The following is a 27,340-nucleotide window of genomic DNA, read 5'->3' as shown; positions in this document are numbered from 1 at the left end:
CCCTTTTCCCCTTCCCCTTCCGAGTTTGGGCGCCTGTTCAAACTAGTCAGGTTGAGTGATGCTTCCCGCGACTAATCGCGTGTCAAATAAAAGATATTTTATGTAATAAATTACCGCTACGAGTAATTCGGATGTCATTTATCAGTTTTATTATCAGTCAACCCAAGTCTTGTTTCTCTATATTAATCAAAATCAAGGAGTTGGAGGATCATGGCGACGGCGGCGGGGCTTTTTCTGACACCTTTCTGGCAAAGATACAGGCGTGATGGAGGAAGGAAGATCCACCCAAAAGGAGAGATTTGCATGCGACCGAGCAAACCTCCGTCAAGCAGTTCTGTCCGCCGACCTCAAGGCAAACTCCGAAGCAAGAGGTAAGAAATCGGAAGCGGAAAATCACGACTGAACTTCAGCAAGAAGTCCCAAGATGTTGACCGATGCCACCGAGCAAACCTCCGAGCAAAATTCCTGGCCTATCATGAGGTTTTCTTGGCTTGATTTGTTCAGTAGATTTTCTGTTTTTCCTCCACCACAGATATCCCAGTGTTTCTGACTCTCTCCATTGGTGGCACCATGAGCATGTCCAAGAGCCCTGCCAATGTCCTCCCCAAACACCACACTGCCCACCACCCTAGCGAAGGCTTTCATACAAGGACAATTGCATCCTAGATTTTCTGTTTTTCCTCCACCAAAGACATCCCAGTGTTTCTGACTCTCTCCATTGGTGACACCATGAACATGTCCAAGAGCCCTGCCAATGTCCTCCCCAAACACCACACTGCCCACCACCCAGGTGAATGCTTTCATACAGGGACAACTGCATCCTAGATTTTCTTTTTTTTTCTCCACCACAGACATCCCAGTGTTTCTGACTCTCTCCATTGGTGGCACCATGAACATGTCCAAGAGCCCTGCCAATGTCCTCCCCAAACACCACACTGCCCACCATCCAAGCAAAGGCTTTCATACAGGGACAACTGCATTCTAGATTTTCTGTTTTTCCTCCACCACAGACATCCCAGTGTTTCTGACTCTCTCCATTGGTGGCACCATGAGCATGTCCAAGAGCCCTGCCAATGTCCTCCCCAAACACCACACTGCCCACCATCCAAGCAAAGGCTTTCATACAGGGACAACTGCATTCTAGATTTTCTGTTTTTCCTCCACCACAGACATCCCAGTGTTTCTGACTCTCTCCATTGGTGGCACCATGAACATGTCCAAGAGCCCTGCCAATGTCCTCCCCAAACACCACACTGCCCACCATCCAAGCAAAGGCTTTCATACAGGGACAACTGCATTCTAGATTTTCTGTTTTTCCTCCACCACAGACATCCCAGTGTTTCTGACTCTCTCCATTGGTGGCACCATGAACATGTCCAAGAGCCCTGCCAATGTCCTCCCCAAACACCACACTGCCCACCATCCAAGCAAAGGCTTTCATACAGGGACAACTGCATTCTAGATTTTCTGTTTTTCCTCCACCACAGACATCCCAGTGTTTCTGACTCTCTCCATTGGTGGCACCATGAACATGTCCTAGAGCCCTACCAATGTCCACCTCCAAAACCACACTGCCCCCCAACCAAGTGAAGGCTTTCAAACGGGGACCATTTCATGTTGGAACCGGCTCTGAGTCCCCTCGGGCAGAAAGAGTGGAATATAAATAAAGTGCTGTTGTTGTTGTTGTTGTTATTGTGAGTCCCCTCGGGGAGATAGAGTGAAATATAAAGTGCTGTTGTTGTGGTTGTTGTTGTTGTGAGTCCCCTCAGGGAGATTAGAGTGGAATATTAAAAGTGTTGTTTTTGTTGTTGTTGTGGTTGTGAGTCCCCTTGGGGAGATTACAGTGGAATATAAATAAAGTGTTGTTGTTGTTGTTGTTGTGAGTCCCCCTTGGGGAGATAGAGTGGAATATAAATAAAGTGTTGTTGTTGTTGTGAGTCCCTTCGGGGAGATTAGAGTGGAATATAAATAAAGTGCTGTTGTTGTTGTTATAGTAAGTGTGAGAAAGAGAAATGACTGGCACCGCAAATGTTTGAACAACCCATTTCTCCAAATGAATGGCGACTTCCAAAGGGCGACTTACTGTGCGGCGCAATGTGCGGTGGCTGGGTCAACAATGGTTGTGCAGAAAGGCTGAGCGGCTCCTCTTTGCCCGTCCCCGACTGCTGGAAGGCCAGGTCTATTTCTTCATCCGTCAGCCCTGTTTGTCGAGAGAAGGGAAGAAAACATGAGTACGATTCTCTTGGCACAGAGAATCCCCATGACCAACAGAACATACTGGAGTAGTTTGGGGATAAGAGAGTTATAGTTCACCTGCATGCAGAGAAAGCGTGATCCCCACCGACAATGGACCAGGACCAAACTTGGCACAGAGAAGCCTCATATGACTAACTGGACATACTTCAGGGGTTTGGGGGAAATTGACCTTGATTTGGGAAGTTTTCGTTCACCTACATCCAGATCAACAGTGACCCAACCAACAATTAACTGGGACCAAACTTAGCACAGAGAAGCCCCATGACCAACAGAACATACTGGAGAAGTTTGGGGAAAAGGAAGTTATAGTTCAGCTGCATCCAGAGAAAGAGTGACCCCCACCGACAATGGACTGGGACCAAACTTGGCACAGAGAAGCCCCATATGACCAAATGTAGGGATTTGTGGGAATTCGCCTTGATTTTGGGAGTTGTAGTTCACCTGCATCCAGGTAGCACTGAACCCAAACACTGATGGATCTGGACCAAACTTGGCAAACAGACCTGACATGTTGAAATTTGATTACTGGAGGCATTTGGGGGAGACAGGACGGGGGACTGGCCTTCCTTTATGCAAGTTGTAGTTCACTCAGTCAGGGAAACTGTGACCTACCTACTTCATAAAGTATTTACCTCCCAAGCTCAAACTACAAGATTCCATCTGAACATTAGGAAGAACTTTCTGACTGTGAGAGCTGTTCAGCAGGGGAACTCCCTGCCCCGGTGTGTGGTGGAGGCTCCTTCTTTGGAGGCTTTTAAACAGAGGCTGGATGGCCATCTAACGGGGATGCTTTGAATGCAATTTTCCTGCTTCTTGGCAGAATGGGGTTGGGCTGGATGGCCCACAAGGTCTCTTCCCACCCTAATCCTAGCCTTACCTGGCTAATGTTGGGTCCCCATTCCTGCACACCGAACACACACAGACGTTTCATGGACATCAGGAAGAACTTCCTGACTGTGAGAGCTCTTCAGCAGGGAACTCTCTGCCCCGGAGTGTGGTGGAGGCTCCTTCTTTGGAGGCTTTGAAACAGAGGCTGGATGGCCATCTGTCAGGGATGCTTTGAATGCAATTTTCCTGCTTCTTGGCAGAATGGGGTTGGGCTGGATGGCCCACAAGGTCTCTTCCCACCCTAATCCTAGCCTTACCTGGCTAATGTTGGGTCCCCATTCCTGCACACCGAACACACACAGACGTTTCATGGACATCAGGAAGAACTTCCTGACTGTGAGAGCTCTTCAGCAGGGAACTCTCTGCCCCGGAGTGTGGTGGAGGCTCCTTCTTTGGAGGCTTTGAAACAGAGGCTGGATGGCCATCTGTCAGGGATGCTTTGAATGCAATTTTCCTGCTTCTTGGCAGAATGGGGTTGGGCTGGATGGCCCACAAGGTCTCTTCCCACCCTAATCCTAGCCTTACCTGGCTAATGTTGGGTCCCCGTTCCCGCACACTGAACACACACAGACATTTCATGGACATCAGGAAGAACTTTCTGACTGTGGGAGCTGTTCAGCAGGGGAACTCTCTGCCCCGGTGTGTGGTGGAAGCTCCTTCTTTGGAGGCTTTTAAACAGAGGCTGGATGGGCATCTGTCGGGGGTGCTTTGAATGCGATTTTCTGGATGGCCCACGAGGGTTTCTCAGACAAAGGTCCTCCAAAGGCACAGGGGACAAGGAACATTTGTCGTGGCTTTCCTCCCAAATTTGGGATGCATTGGGGCGGGTGGAAGCAATTTGACCTTAAGCGACGGGGAGTATTAGCCTTGGCTGCCACTTTCCAAACGCGCGGCTCATTCAATTTCCTTAATTTATCTTTTGGAGTTTATGGCTGCTTTTGAAGTAGCTTTTCTATTGCGATTCCTCCCATTCTTCCCCCGAAACGGAAAAAAAACACGACGACAACAACATATACCATCAACTGCAAATGTGGCTCATTTTAATCCGTAATGGCGTTCGAAAACAACAACAACTCAAGAGTGGGGAGAAAACTAACAATAATGTCGGAAAAACAGACAGGGAAACAAAAAGCTAATTATTGGGTGAGACGACTAATTAGTCTAGATCGTTTCTGAAGATGGGAATAATTTGCTTTATTTTATGACAAATGCGGAAATAAAAAAAAGAGGAGGGAGGGGAGGAATCGGGCCTGGCTGTGATTAGCATGAATGGGACGCCAAACATTGGGAGGACATAAAACTAAAACAAAACAGATCAGAGGAAGGCCAACGCCAAAACTTTCCGAAATGGAAGCTGACGTTTCCAAACCGCCGCTCGTTGTTTTGTGTTGGTTTTTCCCCCCAAAAAGGCTGCCGCTTGGATCCTCGCGTATTAGGGAAATACGAGGACCTCCCGTCTGCGATGCGGCCGCAACATCTGGAAAAGATTTGGCCAACAAGAGAGAGCGAAGGAGAAGAAAGGAAGGCAACCAGCTGCTGACCAACATCTGGAAGGAAGCGGAAGCACAGCTGGTTTGCTTTCTTTGGAGCGGGAGAAAGCGCTCGTTAGACGGGAAGGAAAAAGAGTGAACGCAGAGGGCAACACAAGGTCCAAAAGGAAGAGAGAGAACGGGAAACAGCCAAGGGAGCATCCCTTTATTGTTATTCCTGCAAATCAAATGGAAGTCTTTTCACATGCACTTTACATTAGAGATTGGTTGAGTGCAGAACTTTCCAAACTCTAAAGCAAGAAGGTACGAGGGTTGAATGAAAAGTTATGCCTCCACCTTCGTAGCTTCTCAACAAATGGCAGTAATGGTATGCGGCATTAGTAGGCTTGTTCAGTAGACTCTCCTCTACAGTTCCATTTTGACGGGAAGCATTGAACAGACCTTCAGAACTCCTCATCAAATGGCAGTACTGGTATGCGGCAGGTACTGGCTTGTTCAGTAGACTCTCCTCTACAGTTCCATTTTGGCGGGAAGCCTTAGCATTGGATGGACCTTCATAACTCTTCATCAGATGGCAGTACAGGTATGTGGCAGGTACTGGCTTGTTCAGTAGACTCTCCTCTACAGTTCCATTTTGGCGGGAAGCCTTAGCATTGGATGGACCTTCATAACTCCTCATCAGATGCCAGTACTGGTATGTGGCAGGTACTGGCTTGTTCAGTAGACTCTCCTTTACAGTTCCACTTTAACAGGAAGCATTGAACAGACCTTCATAACTCCTCATCAGATGGCAGCACTGGTATATGGCAGGTACTGGCTTGTTCAGTAGACTCTCCTCTACAGTTCCATTTTGGCGGGAAGCCTTAGCATTGGATGGACCTTCATAACTCCTCATCAGATGCCAGTACTGGTATGTGGCAGGTACTGGCTTGTTCAGTAGACTCTCCTTTACAGTTCCACTTTGACAGGAAGCATTGAACAGACCTTCATAACACCTCATCAGATGGCAGCACTGGTATATGGCAGGTACCGGCTTGTTCAGTTGACTCTCCTCTACAGTTCCATTTTGGCAGGGAGCCTTAGCATTGAACGGTTGTGTTGTTAAAGGGCAAATTATGGAACCCTACGCAGACGGTCAGTCAATGCAACTTAAGCAATATGCAGTCATTGAATTCTTGACAGCAGAAGGTGTCACCCCAAAGGCAATTCATCAGAGAATGCAAGCTGTTCATGGTGATTGTGTTGATGTGAGAACTGTGCATTGTTGGGCGGGTAAGTTTAAAGATGTTGAGGTGGGAATATCTGACTTGCATGACAAACAAAGAGTTGGACGTCCTGTGTACAGCAACCACCAAATTTCATGAGCAAAAGGTTGACAGATTGATTCAGGATGATTGTCATATTACTCAGAGAGAAATTTCAAGCATAGTCGCCATTTCACAAGAACGTGTCGGTCACATTATGCTTGGCTATTGGAAGATCTGTGCTCACTGGGTACTCAGGATGCTGACACCTGAAATTAAAGTGCACAGACTTGAAACTTCAGAGACTGGATCTCACGACCATACGACATCCTCAATACAGTCCACCATCTGACTTCCATCTGTTCCGGATAATGAAAGAATATCTGCAGGGACATCATTATGCTTCTGAAGACGTTGAGATAACTTTGAGATGCTGGTTGCGGAAGCAGAATGTCGACTTCTTCCATGACGGCTTCAGAAAACTTGTTCATTGTTGGCAGAAATGTATCCAATTGTCTGGTGATTATGTGGGAAAATGAATAGTGGTTGTTAAAAAGCACATTCCAATTATTATTCCTGCGTTTGATTTATTAAAATATTCCAATCCAAACGCAAGTAACGAAGATGGAGGTATTAGTTTTCATTCAACCCTCGTGTAACTAGTAAAAACTTGACCAGGAACACAGAAAAGTTCCAGGATATCTTAAATCCAAGACCAAGACTTGACTTGAACCAGGAATGAGAGAACTCGGGCTTAGCTTTTCACTCTTATGCAGTGTTGTCTGAACTGACCTTAAGGTAAACAACGAATTGTTTAATAGACACCCATGAAATCATTACGTCTCCCATTAATTTTCTTCACAACTTTCCAACATAATCTCTCAGACTGACACAATTTGTTTTCAGCTCTAATTGGTAAACGGGGACTTTTGTTGATCTCCGTAGCTACAGGTGGTTTCTCCTGGGAACCCTCCTTATCACTCCGCTTTTCACAATAACAAGATAACAACAACTGGGCAGAAATCCTAAAATATATGACAGCCACAATACAAGTCACAACAGCCCGAGGACGGAGAGACGATACAAAATGGGATTTATTTATCAGAATATATAATTAATGGCTTCCTCAATCAAAGGAAAAACAAGTATGTAAATAGTCAAAAAGAACAAGATTGATTAAGGAAATAGTCTATGCTAATTGAAAAAAATAGACGGAGGCGACAGATATTGAATTTCCATACGGTTAAACTGATGCAATGACATCATTTAGAATTTGACGGGGAGAATGGGGGGAGGGCAGGGGGATGGGTGATACATAACTATGGAATGTATAAAGTGTCATTCAAGAAATAATTACTTTTGGAATAATGTATATTGAAATAAGTCCTGTATGGCAAAAGTTTGTTAATTGTTGGGATGTATCAAATAAAATTCAAAAAAAGAGAAAAAAACTCAATGCTTCACTCAATTCCTTATCTACTGCTGCTACGTCTAGCACCTCTGACTGGCTTTGAGGCTGTGTACTTTCCGAGCCAGTTTCCTCACAGAGAGAACCAGCATTTCCCAGACTGGTTAAGGAAATGGTCTATGCTAATTGAAAAAAATAGACGGAGACGACAGATATAGCATTTTGAATTTCCATATGGTTAAACTGATGCAATGACATCACTTAGAATTGCTGTTCCAGGGTGGCGGGGGAATGGGGGGAGGGGCAGAGGGATGGGTGATACGTAACTAAGGAATGTATAAAATGTCATTTAAAAAATAATTACTTTTGGAATAAATATACTGAAATAAGTCCTGTATGGCAAAAGTTTGTTAATTGTTGGGATGTATCAAATAAAATTCAAAAAAAGAGAGAGAAAACTCAGCTTTTCACTCAATTCCTTATCTGCTGCTGCTACTTCTGGCTCCTCTGACTGGCTTTAAGGCTATGTACTTTCAGAGCCAGTTTTCTCACAGTTGTTCATTCGTTCAGTCGTCTCCGACTCTTCATGATCTCATGGACCAGCCCACGCCAGAGCTCCCTGTCGGCCGTTACCACCCTCAGCTCCCTCAAGGTCAGTCCAGTCACTTCGAGGATGCCATCCATCCATCTTGCCCTTGGTCGGCCCCTCTTCCTTTTGCCTTCCACTTTCCCCAGCATAATTGTCTTCTCTAGGCTTTCCTGTCTCCTCATGATGTGGCCAAAGGACTTCAACTTTGTCTCTAGTATCTTTCCCTCCAGTGAGCAGTCGGGCTTTCTTTCCTGGAGGATGGACTGGTTGGATCTTCTCGCAGTCCAAGGCACTCTCAGCACTTTCCTCCAACACCAGAGTTCAAAAGCATCAATCTTCCTTCGCTCAGCCTTCCCTAAGGTCCAGCTCTCACATCCGTAGGTGACTACAGGGAAGACCATGGCTTTGACTAGGCAATGAATCTTAGTTGCCAGTCTGATGTCTCTACTCTTTACTATTTTATCGAGACTGGACATTGCTCTCCTCCCAAGAAGGAAGCGTCTTCTGATTTCCTGGCTACAGTCTGCATCTGCAGTAATCTTTGCGCCTAGAAATACAAAGTCTGTCACGGCCTCCACGGTTTCTCCCTCTATTTTCCAGTTTCTCACAGAGAGAACCATTATTTCCCAGACTTGAGGGTCCATCCCTTTGAACCACAGGAAAGCCCACAATCCTCTCTAAACCATCAGTTAAACCATCAGTCTCGGGCTGATCTACAACAGAAGTAACTTCCCAGGGAAGCCTGTTTCCCCATCAGATTGTCCACCTTCCGGCTCTCTCGCCATCTCCCAAATCCGTTCAAAGAGAGCCACGTGTGATAAATATTATCGCTAAAGATTGCACAGAGAAGCCCTTTGTTCTTGAGCTCTCCAATCTGGGAAACACAGGAAATAACATCCATTGTTAAGCTACCCTCCTCCCGGCTCCATGCGCATCCTGTTCGGGTGGGATAAAATAAGATGAGAATTTCTTTCTTGCATTAATCTGGTCATATTAACCCACGACAATAGGATTAGGCAGAGCAAGGCTGTTTTCATTAGGCATCTCCTTAAGATGGGGATCAGGAGAGGGCTCCAGGGAGACAGGCGACATACCTTCCAATAGCCGAGTGGGCAGAGAGACCATCTTTCTCTTGGCCTTTCCGCGTCATCTAATGCAGGAAACAGGGTGCAAATCGAATATGGTTGTGGTTCAAACTCTGCAGGACTCCTTTTTAACAAAGCAGTGACTCCCAAACTAGAGTGTCCCAGATATTGGGATGGCAACTCCCATCACCACCACCTATACAGCACAAAGTCAAGGGGATGGGAGGTGTAGTCTGGCCGCATCTGGAGACCTAATGTTGGGGACCCACACATTGAGAACCACTTCCTTAGAGCTTGGGAGGGAACTACTTTATGAAGTAGCCAGTTGCAAGGTCACAGTTCACCACACCCCGGGGCAGGGAGTTCCCCTGCTGAACAGCTCTCACAGTCAGGAAGTTCTTCCTGATGTCCATGAAACGTCTGTGTGTGTTCTCCTCCTGAGAAAAATGTATAATATCACAAAGGACAACCACCTCACCGGCCTCATAGGAAACCTGCTACAAAACAGGAGCTTCTTTGTTGAGTTCCAGGGCCAGAGAAGCAGATGGCAGAAACAGAAGAACGGCCTGCCTCAGGGGAGCGTGCTTGCTCCATTCATGATCAACATTTACACAAATGACCAGCCACTGCCAGAAGGGACACAGAGCTTCATCTATGCTGATGATCGTGCCATCACTGCTCAAGCAGAGAGCTTTGAGATGGTTGAACAGAAGCTCTCCGAAGCTCTAGCTGCCCTTACTGCCTATTACAGGGAAAACCAGCTGATCCCTAATCCATCTAAAACACAGACATGTGCCTTTCACCTTAAGAACAGAGAAGCATCCCGAGCTCTGAGGATGACCTGGGAAGGAATCCCACTGGAGCATTGCAGCACACCCAAATATCTGGGAGTCACTCTGGAACGTGCTCTGACCTACAAGAAGCACTGCCTGAGTATCAAGCAAAAAGTGGGTGCTAGAAACAATATCATACAAAAGCTGACTGGCACAACCTGGGGATCACAACCAGACACAGTGAAGACATCTGCCCTTGCACTATGCTACTCTGCTGCTGGGTATGCATGCCCAGTGTGGAACACATCTCACCACACTAAAACAATGGATGTGGCTCTTAATGTGGCTCATTATCACGGGGCATCTGCACCCTACACCACTGGAGAAATTACACTGTCTAGCTGGTATCGTACCACCTGACATCCGCCGGGAAGTAGCAGCCAATAGTGAAAGGACCAAGGCAGTGACATCTCCAGCTCATCCCTTGTTTGGGTATCAGCCAGCACGTCAACGACTTAAATCAAGACATAGTTTTCTAAGATCTACAGAGACACTCGCTGGAACACCCCAGCAAGCAAGAGTCCAAAAGTGGCAGGCTCAAACCCAGAACCTCAATCCCCCCTGGGCACACAGAAGACTGGGCGACTTGGAAGGCGCTGAACAGACTACACTCTGGCACCACGAGATGCAGAGCCAACCTCAAGAAATGGGGCCACAAAGTGGAATCCACGACATGCAAGTGTGGAGAAGAACAGACCACTGACCACCTGCTGCAATGCAACCAGAGCCCTGCCACGTGCACAATGGAGGACCTCCTTGCGGCAACACCAGAAGCACTCCAAGTGGCCAGAGACTGGTCAAAGGACATTTAATCAACTACCAAGCTTGCAAATTCTGTGTTTTGTCTGTTTGTTTGTTTTTGTTAAAAATGTAATACAAATGTCTGGTTGCTGATGACACGATAAATAAATAAAACCTCCATTCAGAGAGCATGGTGAACCCAAACAAAAATGGAAGCGACTGAATGAATAAACAACAAACGGGTCCAAGGTGGCAACCAACTTCCCCGAAAGTGAGAAACCAGGCCTTGAGCCGATAGAGAGAGATATTTGTGTTGTATTATGCAAATCAGGACACGGCATTACAGATACACCTCCCCTGACCTCTACCGAGAGAAATATTTCACGGTGTTATGAAAACAAGGGCTAATTCGTCCTGCGCTTGGCAACTTGGATGGAGGAAGATGGATGGACGATGGTGGTGGAGGAGGAGGGGGCCAGCGAGTGGTCGGGTCACGTCCCATTCCCCCGCGCATCCTTGTCCCCGGCTCAGTCCTTGCGCCTTACCCTCTGCGGTTATATTATTCCTTGCAGATAGCAATCAACTAGAAGGAAGTGTGTGTCTAATTTGCATGAGATTATTTAAAACAAAAAAAGAGAGAGAGAGAAAAGAGGGGAGGGAGAAAGAGAGAGGGAGAACGCAGCAGCGCATTAGTCAGGGTGATGGTAAACAACACCGAAAGAGAGATGCCTCCTTCTAATATAGACCCGGCTCCGCTTTCAAGGCCAAAGATAATTCACTTACAATCCCCGGCCTTCTTTATTGTTCCTTTTAACCTTTGGGGTTCTGCCTGGTCTTGATCTCCAGGAGACGTTTACGGCTCGAGGACAAGAGAGAGACCAAAACATTGCGGGCGGCTATGCTCAAGCTGCAGGACAATGTGGAAGGTGACTTGGAACAACAACAACAACTTTTTATTACGGTGCAAATACAACTAACAGTTGTATATGGTTTCATGTAATACCCCTATCGGAGATTAGTTGCTTCCTCAGCCTTGTTGCCACTGCGAGGAATTTTGCCACTATGAGGGTCTCCCTGCGGCCACTATGATGGTCGCCCTGCGGCCACTATGAGGGTCATCCTGCGGCCATTATGAGGGTCATCCTCTGGCCACTATGAGGGTCGTCCTGCGGCCACTATGAGGGTCATCCTGCGGCCATTATGAGGGTAGCCCTGTGGCCACTATGAGGGTTGCCCTGCGGCCACTATGAGGGTCATCCTGCGGCCATTATGAGGGTCGCCCTGTGGCCACTATGAGGGTCGCCCTGCGGCCACTATGAGGGTCGTCCTGTGCCCACTATGAGCGTCGCCCTGTGCCCACTATGAGCGTCACCCTGCGGCCACTATGAGGCTCATCCTGCGGCCACTATGAGGGTCGCCCTGCGGCCAATATGAGGGTCACCCTGTGGCCACTATGAGGGTCGTCCTGTGGCCACTATGAGGGTCATCCTGCGGCCATTATGAGGGTCGCCCTGTGGCCACTATGAGGGTCGTCCTGCAGCCACTATGAGGGTCATCCTGCGGCCATTATGAGGGTCACCCTGTGGCCACTATGAGGTTCGACCTGCGGCCACTATGAGGGTCATCCTGCGGCCACTATGAGGGTCACCCTGTGGCCACTATGAGGTTCGACCTGCGGCCACTATGAGGGTCATCCTGCGGCCACTATGAGGGTCGTCCTGCGGCCACTATGAGGGTCGCCCTGTGGCCACTATGAGGGTTGCCCTGTGGCACTTGTCCTCTCAGAAATATCTAACAATCCTCTGCGGGGATTGGCTGGTCATGCGAGACAGGATTGGATATACAAGTTGGCTACATTGCACTGTGTAGTAGTGGCACTCCAATAAAATGTTTAAAAAGAACCTTAAAAACTGGGGCTAGTTATAGGGAGAGCTCGACTCCCATGTTTAAGGAGCTCCACTGGCTGCCATTTATTTTCCGGTCCCCATTCAACGTACAGGTCATCACCTACAAAGCCCTAAACAGTTTGGGACCCGCCTACCTTCGTAACCGTATCTCTCTCCACGTACCAACCCGGGCCCTTCGATCTTCGAGGGAGGTCCTCCTTTCACCCCTACCAATCTCACAAGCCCGTCTTGTGGGAACAAGGGAGAGAGCCTTCTCCTCTGTGGCTCCCCGACTTTGGAACTCTTTACCTGGAGAGAAAGCCCCTTCACTAGAAACATTCAAAAAGGACCTTAAAACCTGACTCTTCTGCCGCGCCTTTGGTGAGTAGGTGCACACCATGACATTTTGCACCCCTCAACATTTTTGCTACTGGAGTTCGCACCCCCAAATGGGAAGCTTAGCCTTGTTTTTTACTTGTGTTCCATTTTGAAATGGTCATATGACTGGTCAAATAAATAAATATTATAATCAGAACCCCCGTAAATGTCCTGCTCCTATTTTATCTCATTTCAGTCCTTTAATTGTTTTTATCCTGTATATGCGGCCCGCCCATTGTTATCGTTATCGTGATTGTGTTTATTAGAATGTTATTTTATGACTGCATTTTTTTGGGTTTTTTAAAATGTAATTTTGATGATGTTGTTGTTATTTGTTGTTTATGTTTTGATTTTATTGCTGTAATATGTTGTCCGGGCTTGGCCCCATGTAAGCCACTCCGAGTCCCCACAGGGGAGATGGTGGCGGGGTATAAATAAATTTATTATTGGGTTGTTGTAGGTTTTTTCGGGCTATATGGCCATGGTCTAGAGGCATTCTCTCCTGACGTTTCGCTTGCATCTATGGCAAGCATCCTCAGAGGTAGTGAGGTCTGTTGGAACTAGGAAAATAGATTTATATATCTGTGGAATGACCAGGGTGGGACAAAGGACTCTTGTCTGCTGGAGCTAGGTGTGAATGTTTCAACTGACCACCTTGATTAGCATATAATGACCTATAATTTATTATTATTATTATTATTCTAGAATATGGCAAGTCTGGAAAACTCACAGCAACTCCGTGATTCCAGCCATGAAAGCCTTCAACAACACATAGAACTCATCTCTTTGAGGCAAGTGTCAATGTTGCAACGGGCCACCTTGATTAGCATTGAATGGCCATGCAGCTTCAAAGCCTGGCTGCTTCCTTTCTGGGGGAATCCTTTGTTGGGAGGTGTTTAGCCGGCCCTGATTGTTTCCTGTGGACTTTCCACAGATATATAAATCTCCCTTGTTTAGTTTCCAGCAGACCTCACAACTTCTAAAGATGCCTGCCATAGATGCCCTAAACGGTTTGGGACCTGCCTACCTTCGTGACCGTATCTCTCTCCACGTACCAACCCGGGCCCTTTGATCTTCGGGGAAGGTCCTCCTTTCATCCCTACCAATCTCACAAGCCTGTCTTGTGGGAACAAGGGAGAGAGCCTTCTCCTCTGTGGCTCCCCGACTTTGGAACTCTTTACCTGTAGAGATCAGGAAAGACCCTTCACTAGAAACGTTAAAAAAGGACCTTAAAACCCGGCTCTTCTGCTGCGCCTTTAGTGAGTAGGTGCACACCATGACATTTTGGACTCCTCAGTGTTTTTGCTACTGGAGTTCGCGCACCCCAAATGAGAAGTTTAGCCTCACAACTCTGTGTGTTTTATGAGTTCCCCGTAAATGTCCTGCTCCTATTTTATCTCATTACAGTCTTTTAATTGTTTTATCCTGTATATGTGGCCCGCCCATTGATATCGTTATTGTGATTGTGTTTATTAGAATGTTATTTTTTTAATGTATTTTTGATGATGATGTTGTTGTTAAGTGTATCCATCGTTTTGTGTTGTTATTGATGATGATGTTGTTGTTTCAGAATATCTGGTACAGAACTAAATCGGATTTAATTTGCAGCGGTCTCGCAGCGGTCTGTTGGCCAACTTTCCCTGAATTCACAAGAAGACTCCCTACGACCCCAGGACCGAATCCTCCTTCGTTTCCCAACCCGCTTGCGTGACCGGTGCCCCTTCTTGCAAGGAAGCCCGGTCCAAATCTACTGTCTCTCTGTAAATGAAAAATGTACAGGGACAGTTTTCGGTTGACCTTCGCTTCTTTTGTTTTGCTTGGCTTGAATGGAGCCTTCCAAGACGGAATTGACCTGACAAGGTCTCTGCTCCCAACCAGGATTTGTGTGCGGGGAGCATCAAAGGGGCCGACCCGACTGAAAGGGATCTCGAGTGCCACTCTTTTCTCTAAAAGGCCAGGCGAAAGCAAGGAAGGAGGGGGACAGCGAGGGTTGTCTTCCCATAATTTTAGCAGGGCAGGGGTCAGAAGTCCACGGCAAAGTTTAGGGAGACGGATTTTCAGCCACACACTCAGACACAGCGTTGTTCCTTTGCTCCACTTTGAATCGATCCACTGTTTGCTGGATTATAAGGATCTAGTGGCTCTTCACAACCACATGAAACACACAGGGTTGATGCTCGAGGATTTTGGAGTAGATACTGGCACAGGAGCCCCCGGTGGCACAGTGGGTTAAAGCACTGAGCTGCTGAGCTTGTTGATCGAAAGGTCGCAGGTTCGATTCCAGGGAGCGGCGCGAGCTTCCGCTATCAGCCCTAGCTTCTGCCAACCTAGCAGTTCGAAAACATGCAAATATGAGTAGATCAATAGGTACCGCTCCAGCGGGAAGGTAACAGTGCTCCATGCAGTCATGCCGGCCACATGACCTTGGAGGTGTCTACGGACAACGCTGGCTCTTCGGCTTAGAAATGGAGATGAGCACCACACCCCAGAGTCAGACATGACTGGACCTAATGTCAGGGGACTACCTTTACCTTTACTGACCTCACATGTCACCTTCCTCAGCATCATCTGCTTCAACTTACCTATGTAGACCAGCTTTCTCCCAGAAATAGAATACTAGGATGTATAATAGTATAAGGCGGGTTTTGGTATCCACTGGGTTTAGTCCCAGTGTTCTTAGGACACTATTATGTGCCACCCCAAGTCCCTTTTGGGAGATGGTGGTGGGATATACTATGAGGGTTGAATGAAAAGTAATGCCTCCACCTTTGTAACTCCTCAACAGATGGCAGTACAGGTATGCGGCAGGTACTGGCTTGTTCAGTAGACTCTCCTCTACCGTTCCATTTTGGCAGGAAGCCTTAGCATTGAACGGACCTTCATAACTCCTCATCAGATGGCAGTTCTGGTATACGGTAGTCTCTCCTCTACAGTTCCATTTTGGTGGAAAGCCTTAGCATTGAACGGACTTTCGTAACTCCTCATCAGATGGCAGTTCTGGTATGCGGCAGGTACTGGCTTGTTCAGTAGACTCTCCTCTACTGTTCCATTTTGGCAGGAAGCCTTAGCATTGAACGGACTTTCGTAACTCCTCATCAGATGGCAGTTCTGGTATGCGGCAGGTACTGGCTTGTTCAGCAGACTCCCCTCTACAGTTCCATTTTGGCAGGAAGCCTTAGATTGAATCTTTGTGTTGTTGCATATCCCACTCTAGGCTTAGACTTGAGTCAATCTGTTTTCCCAGTTTTTTGTGGCAAAATTAGGCGCCTTGTCTTATATTCGGGTCGGCTTATATTTGAGTATATACGGTAAATAAAGTATTATTATTGCTATTATTATTATTGTTATTATTATTATTAGCCGTCCCCTGCCACACATTGCTGTGGCCCAGCCTGTGTATATGTGTTTTGTGTGTATATATATTTGTGTATATGTATATGTGTGTGTGTGAGTTGTAATGTATTTTTATAATTTTTGTATTTTTAAGTCTCTTCCGCTGTGTTTTCCAGTGTTTTTATGAGTTTTTGAGTTATGTTAATCCCACAAACAAACATTACGTTTTTATTTATATAGATTATTATTATTATTATTATTGATACAAAAGCACAGTATGTCACAGTAAACGAGATCTATATGCTGGATTTCGTATCCCAAAATCACAAGTCGAACACTTCCCAAGCGTCTAGGACTGTGTGATATATTATTATTATTATTATTATTATTATTGACACAAAAGCACAGTATGTCACAGTAAACGAGATCTCTATGCTGGATTTCTATCACAAAATCACAAGTTGAACACTTCCCAAGCGTCTAGGACTGTGTGATATATTATTACTATTATTATTATTATTGTTGACACAAAAGCACAGTATGTCACAGCAAACGAGATCTCTATGCTGGATTTCGGATCACAAAATCACAAGTTGAACACTTCCCAGTCATCTAGGACTATGTGATTTTTATTATTATTATTATTATTATTATTATTATTGACACAAAAGCACAGTATGTCACAGCAAACGAGATCTCTATGCTGGATTTCGTATCACAAAATCACAAGTCGAATACTTCCCAAGCATCTAGGACTGTGTGATATACTATTATTATTATTGTTGTTGTTGTTGTTGTTGTTGTTGTTGACACAAAAGCACAGTATGTCACAGCAAACGAGATCTCTATGCTGGATTTCGTATCACAAAATCACAAGTCAAACACTTCCCAAGCATCTAGGACTGTGTGTTGTATTTTCAAATGATGCGCGCGGATCCAAGTAAGGTGGCCTTTATTGTTGTTGTTATTGTTGTTGTTGTTGTTGTTATTATTATTATTATTTAAATTCTGTCTTCAACTGTAAAGGAAAAGATGGGGGGGGGAGAGAAATGTATGGGGTGCAATGAAATATGCCTGAGAACATAAAAGAGTTTGTGTGTGTTTGTTTTGCCTTCCTCGGCTGAGCTTTCGCGAGCGGATGATAAAGCGGGCCGAGCGGGGCAAGGAAAGCCCAATGTCAAAGGGGGAGAGTTTAGAAGACGTAGTTAACTATCTCCTCAACCCGATTTCTTTCTGCGTTTACATGGGACCTCCTCGGTGATTGATGGACGGCGAGAGACAGGCATTGAACGTGAACAAACAGCCACCTGCCGGTCGAGGGGGGGGAAAAATGGCGAGGACAAACTTTCGGAAAGCGATGGACGTAATGAAATCGACCCCCCCCCCCGAAATAGCAGCACGAAAAAAGAGGGTCATATTTTGGGGATGCAAGAGAGTTGATATTCTTTGTTTTTTATTTATTGATTAGCCCCAACGCGGGTTCTTCTCCTCCTCCTTGTGTCTTATTTTATATTTTTCTCCCCCCGCGCCGCCCTCTCTTCCCGAGCCATGAAAAGTCGCCGGGTGACCCAGAGACCCCTATTTCCCAGAGCCTTGTATAAAATTGAATTTTTTAAACATAAATTACACATAATGACGACACTGTAAAAACTAACAGTAATGGAAAGCTATGCTGTATTTCATTAGCCTGTATTATTCCTTGCCACCTGATCCAGGCCGGGCCTTGTTTATGAGTTAGTGCGCTCGCAGGATGCCGATGGAAGCATTTGCTTCGACCTTGCACTTCTCATTGGGGCATGAAATTACGACGGCGGCACCTTGATATTACGGCCATAAATACAGTAAACTGCAAATTTAAGCCAACGGCTCCTATTGTCTCCGAACATAAAGCTGATCGGTATTTATTTAAAAGGAGAATGAAAAAAAATATTATAGATCACCTTGTTTATGGCTGAGGTTGCCCCCCCCCCTTTCTCCTTTTCCGACCCCGTTTTCTAATCAACCTCATTCCGCAATCGCAGGCACCTAATTTGGTTATTTCCCGTTGTTTGTATTTCCAAACAACTTTTGCAACAGATAGAAAAGTGCATTTGTTTCCACCCAGGGTGGTGCGAAAGGCGCTTAAGCAAACATACTCGTCAAGGGAACGGCACACGTTCCGCCATCGGCCACTTCGGCTCTTCTAACCATCCCTGCACAATTACACCCACAATGTGCCTTAAAATTAAATAGATTTTGCACACATTTTGCTGTGTGTCGAATCCGCAGTTTACATATTGGAAAGGAGGTCGTATGAAAGAGCGGAGAGGCTTGTTTTATGTGCTCCAGAGACAAAAGCATTGGTACCCAACCTGTGGTCCGTGGACCAGCAGTGGTCTGCAAGAACTAAAATATGGCCCGTCACCGTTACAACAAGAGCGACTGGTCTTATAGTACGGAGATGTATTAAATATGCATTTCTGTGGGCAAGCAGATGGCGACTACCAACTGGGATATGTTCTCTATCGGAAACTAGAGCTGATGTGGTCTATCCAATGCAACTTTCTGAATCAGCTGATGTGGTTTATCCGCATCCCTAACCACCTCAAGTCGCCTGCGGGCTGAGAGGGACAGTATATAAATATAGTAAATAATAAATAAGAGTAAGTAAAAGTAAATAATAAATAAATAAATAATAAATAATGCAATGCAATTTTCAGAATCAGCTGATGTGGTCTATCCAATGCAATTTTTGGAATCAGGTGATGTGGTCTATCCAATGGAATTTTTGGAATCAGCTGACATGGTCTATCCAATGCAATTTCTGGAATCAGCTGATGTGGTCTATCCAATGCAATTTCTGGAATCGGTTGATGTGGTCTATCCAATGCAATTTTTGGAATCAGCTGATGTGGTCTATCCAATGCAATTTTCTGAATCAGCTGATGTGGTCTATTCAATGCAATTTTCAGAATCAGCTGATGTGGTCTATCCAATGCAATTTTCTGAATCAGCTGATGTGGTCTATCCAATGCTATTTTATGTATCAGTTGATGTGGTCTATTCAATGCAATTTTCAGAATCTGCTGATGTGGTCTATTCAATATAATTTTCTGAGTCAGCTGATGCGGTCTATCCAATACAATTTTCAGAATCAGCTGATGTGGTCTATCCAATGCAATTTTCTCAATCAGCTGATGTGATCTATTCCAATGCAATTTTCTGCATCAGCTGATGTGGTCTATCCACATTCCTAACCACCTTGAGTCGCCTGCAGGCTGAGAGGGACGGTATAGAAATATAGTAAATAATAAGTAATAGTAAGTAATAGTAAATAATAATAATAATAATAATAATAATAATAAATAATGCAATGCAATGTTCAGAATCAGTTGATGTGGTCTATCCAATGCAATTTTCGGAATCAACTGATGTGGTCTATCCAACGCAATTTTCTGAATCAGCTGATGTGGTTTATTCCAATGCAATTTTCTGCATCAGCTGATGCGGTCTATCCAATGCAATTTTCAGAATCAGCTGATGCGGTCTATCCTGTGCAATTTTCTGAATTAGCTGATATGGTCTATTTAATTCAATTTTCTGAATCAGCTGATGTGGTCTATCGAATGCAATTTTCTGAATCAGCTGATGCGGTCTATCCTTTGCAATTTTCTGAATCAGCTGATGTGGTCTATCTAATGCAATTTTCAGAGTCAGCTGATGTGGTCTATCCAATGCAATTTTAGGAATCAGCTTATGGCATCTATCCAATGCAACTTTCTGAATCAGCTGATGCGGTCTATTCAATGCAATTTTCATAGTCCGCTGATATGGTCTATCCAATGCAATTTTCCGAATCAGTACCCCAAATAACTAAATCAAATCTAAAGTCGAGCAAAAATTGATTTATAACTCTTTCTGTTCTAATGTTCGAAAGTGGTCCCTGGTCAAAAAAAGGTTGGGTAACATTGCTCTACAGTGTGATTTTCCTTTTTCGGAAGTACAGCTGAGACCACTGTCATGCAAGTCAGATGTTCCCACCTCAACATCTTTAAACTTACTCGCCAACAACGCACAATTCTCACATCAACACAATCCCCATACACAGCTTGCATTCTCTGATGAATATGCTTTGAAATGACACCTTCCGCTGTCAAGAATTCAATGACTGCATGTTGCTTAAGTCTGCACAGGGGTCCATACTTCACACTTTAACAACATTGTAGAGGAGAGTCTACTGAACAAGCCAGTACCTGCCGCATACCAGTTCTGCCATCTGTTGAGGAGTTACGAAGATGGAGGCATTACTTTTCATTCAACCCTCGTACATTAGATAAAAATCGGAAGAGGCTGATAGGAGAGAAGAAGCAAAAAAAGAGGGAAGCAGAAAGTTTCCCCTCACATGTGTCCACCTCTGTGCCCTAAGAGTATATTCACCTCTATTACATTACATGCAGCAGAAGGAGGGGCTGAGAGAGAGAAAGAGAGAGAGAATGTGGGGAGGAGGGTTGGAGAACCTCGACGCAAAGGCAAAAGGACACCGGGATATCGCAAGCCCGTATCACGGCATAAATCACAACATTACAAGGCAGCGCAAATATATATTTCATCGTTGCTTTCGGAAAGGCAAAGGAGACATAGTTGTGCTTGTCAGGAGGGAGGTCGGGTCTCTTCCCCCCCAAACTGGAGGCAAAGAGAGACCTCGGTTTGGTTGAAGGGTGATGTTTACCGGCCGTATGGAAAGATGTGAAGAGAGGAGCAGCCGGCTCTGATCCCGATTGCCAGAAGAGAAACCTTCTTCATCAGTTATGAGCTGAGGAACTTCTGGTAGTTATCCAGAAGGTCCTTGAGGAGACCATCCCTACCATTGGGGAAAGGGAGGCAAATACTCAAGACTATACATCCTGGAGCTCATTGGAAGGGCACATCTATTTGTACTTTTCTCCTGGCAGTTCGAAAGGAAATTGCACTAAAAATTTCCTCCTAGATTGTATGTGTTTCCTCCACCACAGGCACCCCAGTGTTTCATACTCTCTCTGTTCATGCGGAATTTGCATGATTCCACTCACTGCATCCCAGGGTTTCTTTTATGTGTTTCCTCCACCACTACCGCAGGCATCCCAGTGTTACTTTTATGTGTTTCCTCCACCACAGACATCCCAGCGTTTCTGACTCTCTCCATTGGTGTAAATTTGCATAATTCCACTCACTGCATCCCAGTGTTACTTTTATGTGTTTCCTCATCCACCACCACAGGCATCCCAGTGTTACTTTTATGTGTTTCCTCCACCACAGACATCCCAGCGTTTCTGACTCTCTCCATTGGTGTAAATTTGCACAATTCCACTCACTGCATCCCAGTGTTACTTTTATGTGTTTTCTCATCCACCACCACAGGCATCCCAGTGTTACTTTTATGTGTTTCCCCCACCACAGGCATCCCAGTGTTTCTGACTCTCTCCATTGGTGTAAATTTGCACGATTCCACTCACTGCATCCCAGCGTTTCTTTTATGTGTTTCCTCCACCACCACTACAGGCATCCCAGTGTTTCTTTTATGTGTTTCCTCCACCACAGACATCCCAGTGTTTCTGACTCTCTCCACTGGTGTAAATTTGCATGATCCCACTCACTGCATCCCTGTGTTTCTTTTATGTGTTTCCTCCACCACCACTACAGGCATCCCAGTGTTACTTTTATGTGTTTCCTCCACCACAGGCATCCCAGTGTTTCTGACTCTCTCCATTGGAGTGGAATTGGCATGACCCCATCCACTGCCTCTCCCTTAACCCTTTCCTATTATTTTCTATCGTATACAGCAAACAGAGGAATTGATTAGCTTACATACTACAGATGCTTGGGGAGAATTCACCATGATTATAGGAGTTGTAGGTCCTGGGATGTATAGTTCACCTGCAACCTAAGAGCATTCTGAACTTCACCAACAATGGACCTGGAACTAGCTTGGCAACAGAATCCCCAATGACCAACAAAACATACTGGAGGATTTTGAAGGGATTTCTAGGAGTTGTAGTTCACCTACATCCAGAGCACACTATGAACCCAAACACTGATGGATCTGGACCAAACTTGACATAGATACCTGATATATATATATATATATATATATATATATATATAGAGAGAGAGAGAGAGAGAGAGAGAGAGAGAGAGAGAGAGAGAGAGAGAATGAGAATACTGGTGGATTTTGAGGAGCATTGGCCTCGGCATTGTTGTAGGTACTGGGATTTATAGTTCACCTGCAATCAATACGCACTCTGAACTCCACCAAAGATGGAATTGGACCAAATTTTGAACACAGAGTGGATGAACATGACCAGCAAAAAGTACTAGAGGTCATTGGGGAAAACATACTGCAGGGATTTGTGGGAATTGGCCTTGATTTTGGGAGTTGTAGTTCACCTGCATCCAGAGAGCATAGTAAACCCAAACACCAATGGACCTGGACCAAACTTGGCATGCAGACCTGATATGCCAAAATTTGATTACTGGAGAGGTTTGGAAAAAAACAGACCTTCCTTTCTGGGAGTTGTAGTTCACCCTCAACCAGAGAAACTGTAGCGTCCACCAATGATGGAGCTGGACCAAACTTGGTACACAGGACTCCCATGACTAACTCAACCTACTGGAGGGACTAGAGGGGACTGATTCACCATAGTGGGAGATGTAGTTTAGCCTATAAGAGAGCACGCTGAACCCCACTCATGATGCATCTAGAGCAAACTTGCCCAACATAGTACTGATGGAGCTTCAGGGGTTAACCTGGTGTGATGGGAGTTGTAGTTCACCCACAACCTTATGCATTTTCTACAATGGGGTTGGAGGCATCTGAAGCCAGATAATGACACCCCTCCTTCTTGTGCCTCGAGAGAGGAAGCATGATACAAAGGGAAGCCACACAACAAAGAGGGAAAGCAAGACGCAATCGTGGACAGCGCTTGAGTGGCAACAGAAGGGCAAAAGTTTCATCATCGCTCCTGGGAATCCCCGGCAAACTTCAGGACCGTTATTCTGGTTCTCCAGAGCCAGAAAAAACACATACAAAGTGAAAAACAAAAATTGGGAGAAGAAGGAGACCTTTTTTGTCGTTTCCCCAGTCCTGAATATCACCAGGTTTCAGTTGGGAAATTTAATTATTTTAATAATAATAATAATAATAATAATAATAATAATAATAATGTGTCTAACTTGTGATTTAGTGATAGGAAATCCAGCATATATATCTCGTTTGCTGTGACATACTGTGTTTTTGTGTCAGCAGAATAATAATTATTTCATTTATATCCCATCACAATAACAATGTCAATGTCAATACCCTGGATGAACTCACAGACCTAGCTTGCATCACCGAGACCTGGCTGGATGAGCTGGAAGGGGTCAATATCGAGTTCTGTGTGTCGCATTTTAGGTATTGTATGCCCCCTGGTGGTGCGGCGGTTAAACCACTGAGCTGCCAAACTTTGGTCCCTGGTCCAAGTGGTTTCTGGTCAAGTGGTCCCTAGTCCAAGCGGTCCCTGGTCCAAGTGGTTTCTGGTCAAGTGGTCCCTAGTCCAAGCGGTCCCTGGTCCAAGTGGTTTCTGGTCAAGTGGTCCCTGGTCCTAGCGATCCCTGGTCCAAGTGGTCCCTAGTCCAAGTGGTCCCTGGTCCAAGCGGTCCCTGGTCCAAGTGGTCCCTGGTACAAGTGGTCCCTGGCCCAAGTGGTCCCTGGCCCAAGTGGTCCTAGTCTAAGTGGTCCTTGGACAAGGTGGTTCCTGGTCAATGGTCCTTGGTCTAAGTGGTCCCTGGTCCAAGTGCTCCCAGGTCAAAATAGTCCTTGGTCAAAGTGGTCCTGGGTCAATTTAGATCAGCTCTAAATTATTAAATATGGTTTTCTGTGGGCGAGCAGATGGTGACTATTGGATGGCATATGTTCTGTATCAGAAACCAGAGCTGATGTGGTCTATCCAATGCAATTTTCGGAGTCAGCACTGTAAATAACCAAACCGAATCTAAAGTTCACCAAAAACTTATTCATAAGCCTTTTGGTACTGATGTGGTCCCTGGTCTAAGTGCTCCCAGGTCTAAGTGATCCCTGGTCCAAGTGGTCCCTGGTCCAAGTGGTCCCTGGTCTAAGTGGTTCCTGGTCCAAGTGGTCCCTGGTCCAAGTGGTCCCTGGTCTAAGTGATCCCTGGTCCAAGTGGTCCCTGGTCCAAGTGGTCCCTGGTCTAAGTGGTTCCTGGTCCAAGTGGTCCCTGGTCCAAGTGGTCCCTGGTCCAAGTGGTCCCTGGTCCAAGTGGTCCCTGGTCTAAGTGGTTCCTGGTCCAAGTGGTCCCTGGTCCAAGTGGTCCCTGGTCTAAGTGATCCCTGGTCCAAGTGGTCCCTGGTCCAAGTGGTCCCTGGTCTAAGTGGTTCCTGGTCCAAGTGGTCCCTGGTCCAAGTGGTCCCTGGTCCAAGTGGTCCCTGGTCCAAGTGGTCCCTGGTCTAAGTGGTTCCTGGTCCAAGTGGTCCCTGGTCCAAGTGGTCCCTGGTCTAAGTGATCCCTTGTCTAAGTGGTCCCTGCTCTAAGTGGTCCCTGGTCTAAGTGATCCCTTGTCCAAGTGGTCCCTGGTCAAGTGGTCATTGGTCAAAGTGGCCCCTGGTCAAAGTGTTCCTTGGTCAATTTAGATCAGCTCTAGATTATTAAATGTGGTTTTCTGTGGGCGAGCAGATGGTGACCACTTGATGGCGTATATTCTGTATCAGAAACCAGAGCTGATGTGGTCTATCCAATACAAATTTTGGAATCAGCACCACAAATAACAACACTGAATGTAAAGTTGACCAAAAACTGGTTCGTAACCCTCTCTGTACGACTGTAGGAGAATGGTCCCTGGTCCAAGTGGTCTCTGGTCAAACAAAGGTCGGGAACCACTGGTCTAGAGAGAAGCCATATTTGGCTGGAAGTGGATAAACGAAACCACAGGAACCATCCCCACGGATACAAAGGCCATATGCAGGATTTCAATTGATTTCTACCTGCCGAGTCTACCTGTAGCTGGCTGTCACTCCAGTTTCTCTTCGGGATATTGCTGTTTTATGTCTTTCTGATGCAACGCTTGGACTCCAAGGGCTCTGACACCAATGCGATCCAGGTGCTGGCAAGGAAACCGAGCTCTGCGGGATTCTTGGCAAACACTCCTTGCCCTCCCCATACATACATACATCTATCTATATATACATACATACACATGCACCTTCTCCGCAGCCGCGACCCTTCCGCAGCTTAGGAAGCCCAGAACTCGCACCTCGCAAACAAATTATTTAACTGTGCCTGTCTCCCGCGGGGATTCGCCGCGACGAGCGTCTCAAGACGGCAGCGCGTCTCTCGCATCCATGCACCAGCCTTGATAGGTTAAATGCCGCCATTTAATTACAGTAATGGAAGCTGCTATTTTTTGGTGCGCGCGTAAACACAGCTTCGCTCCTCTTTTTCTTTCGGAGTGTGTTAATGTTTATTCCCCCTCTTTTCGTTCAATTCAAAACCATGACAGTGTTTCTCAAAATTCCGAATGCCGCGACCCCTTAATACAGTTCCTCATGTTGTGCTGACCCCCAACCATCACATTATTTTCGTTGCGACTTCACAACTGTCATTTTGCTACTGTTGTGAATCGTCATGTAAATATCTGATATGAAGGATGCATTTCTGTTCATTGGACCAAATTTGGCACAAATACCCTATATGCCCAAATTTGAATTTTGCCACTTGGGAGTTGTAGTTGCTGGGATTTATAGTTCACCTACAATCAAAGAGCATTCTGAACCCCACCAATGCTGGAATTGAGCCAAACTTGTATGAGCCTCCCTCCAGCCTTGCATGTTCTCCCTCGCCCACACATGAACACAACACTGCCATGTGCAAAGCAGTCTGCTCTCCCCTCACCACTTGGGAGTCTCAAAAACAACTCTCTCATTGGCTGAGAGGTCAGCTGAGAGGCCAGCCAATCACAGGGCTTTTGATGGGAGGATTCGCCATCTCCATCAACGATGGAATCGAATCCAACTCGGCATACAAAACTCCCATGAGCAACAGAAAATACTGGGATGGTTGGGTGGGTATTGACCTGGAGTTTAAGAGTTATAGTTCACCTACATCCAGAGAGAACTGTGATAGATCTGGACCAAACTTGGCATGAATACCCAATATGCCCAAATGGGAACACTGGTAGAGTTTGGGGGGAAATAGACCTTGACATTTGGGAGTTACAGTTGCTGGAATTTATAGTTCACCTACAATCAAAGAACATTCTGAGCCCCACCAATGATAAAATTGGGCCAAACTTCCCACACAGAACCACCATGCCTTGAAGGTACTTGCTGGTCTGATCCTCCTTCCAGCCTCTCCCGCTCTCCTTCGCCCGGATATGGGCACCTCGCTGTCTCAAGCTGAGCACACCTGCTCTCCTCTCCCTGCTTGGAGTCTCAGAAAGAGTCCTCCTCTTGGCTGACGGGTCAGCCAATCCCCTTGGCTGGGGGGCCAGCATTCTGAACCCCATCAATGATAGTATTGGGCCAAACTTCCGACACAGAACCATCATACCTTGAAGGGACTCACTGGACTGATCCTCCTTCCAGCCTTGCTCGCTCTCCTTCGCCCACATATGGGCACCTCGTTGGCACGAGCTGAGCACGCCTGCTCTCCCCTCCCGGCTTGGAGTCTCAGAAAAAGTCCTTGTCTTGGCTGAGGGGCCAGCCAAACCCCTTGGCTGGGGGGCCAGCATTCTGAAACCATCCATGATAGTATTGGGCCAAACTTCCCACACAGAATCATCATACCTTGAAGGTACTTGCTGGCCTGAACCTCCTTCCAGTCTCACCCTCTCTCCCTTGCCCGGATATGGGCACCTCGCTGCCACGAGCTGAGCACGCCTGCTCTCCCCTCCCTGCTCGGAGTCTCAGAAAAAGTCCTTGTCTTGGCCGAGGGGCCAGCCAAACCCCTTGGCTGGGTGGCCAGCATTCTGAACCCCATCAATGACAGTATTGGGCCAAACTTCTCACAAAAGAACCATTCCTTGAAGGGACTTGTAGTGTTCTTTCTTCCAGCCTCTCCCGCTCTCCCTCGCCCGGATATGGGCACCTCTTTGCTACGAGCTGAGCACGTCTTCTCTCCCCTCCCTGCTTGGAGTCTCAGAAAGAGTCTTACCCTTGGCTGACAGGCCAGCCAATCACAGCGGAGGAGGGCTTTTGGTGG

The 27,340-nt window shown here is 46.2% G+C and overlaps 1 protein-coding gene across 1 annotated transcript in view; it reads right to left on the bottom strand.

Annotated features, from left to right (window-relative positions):
* PEX14 (peroxisomal biogenesis factor 14) overlaps positions 1 to 27,340 on the bottom strand; it is a 118,717-nt gene that overhangs the window by 18,552 nt on the left and 72,825 nt on the right. The window contains exon 4 of the mRNA XM_060758903.2: positions 2,084 to 2,200. Within this exon, the coding sequence (XP_060614886.2) occupies positions 2,084 to 2,200 (117 nt within the window). The remainder of the gene's footprint in view (positions 1 to 2,083; positions 2,201 to 27,340) is intronic.

The sequence above is a fragment of the Anolis sagrei genome, chromosome 13 (genome assembly GCF_037176765.1).
Source record: "Anolis sagrei isolate rAnoSag1 chromosome 13, rAnoSag1.mat, whole genome shotgun sequence".
Lineage (NCBI taxonomy): Eukaryota > Metazoa > Chordata > Lepidosauria > Squamata > Dactyloidae > Anolis > Anolis sagrei.
The sequence above is the reverse complement of the archived record's forward strand: the minus strand, read 5'-3'. Positions and strand labels throughout refer to the sequence as shown.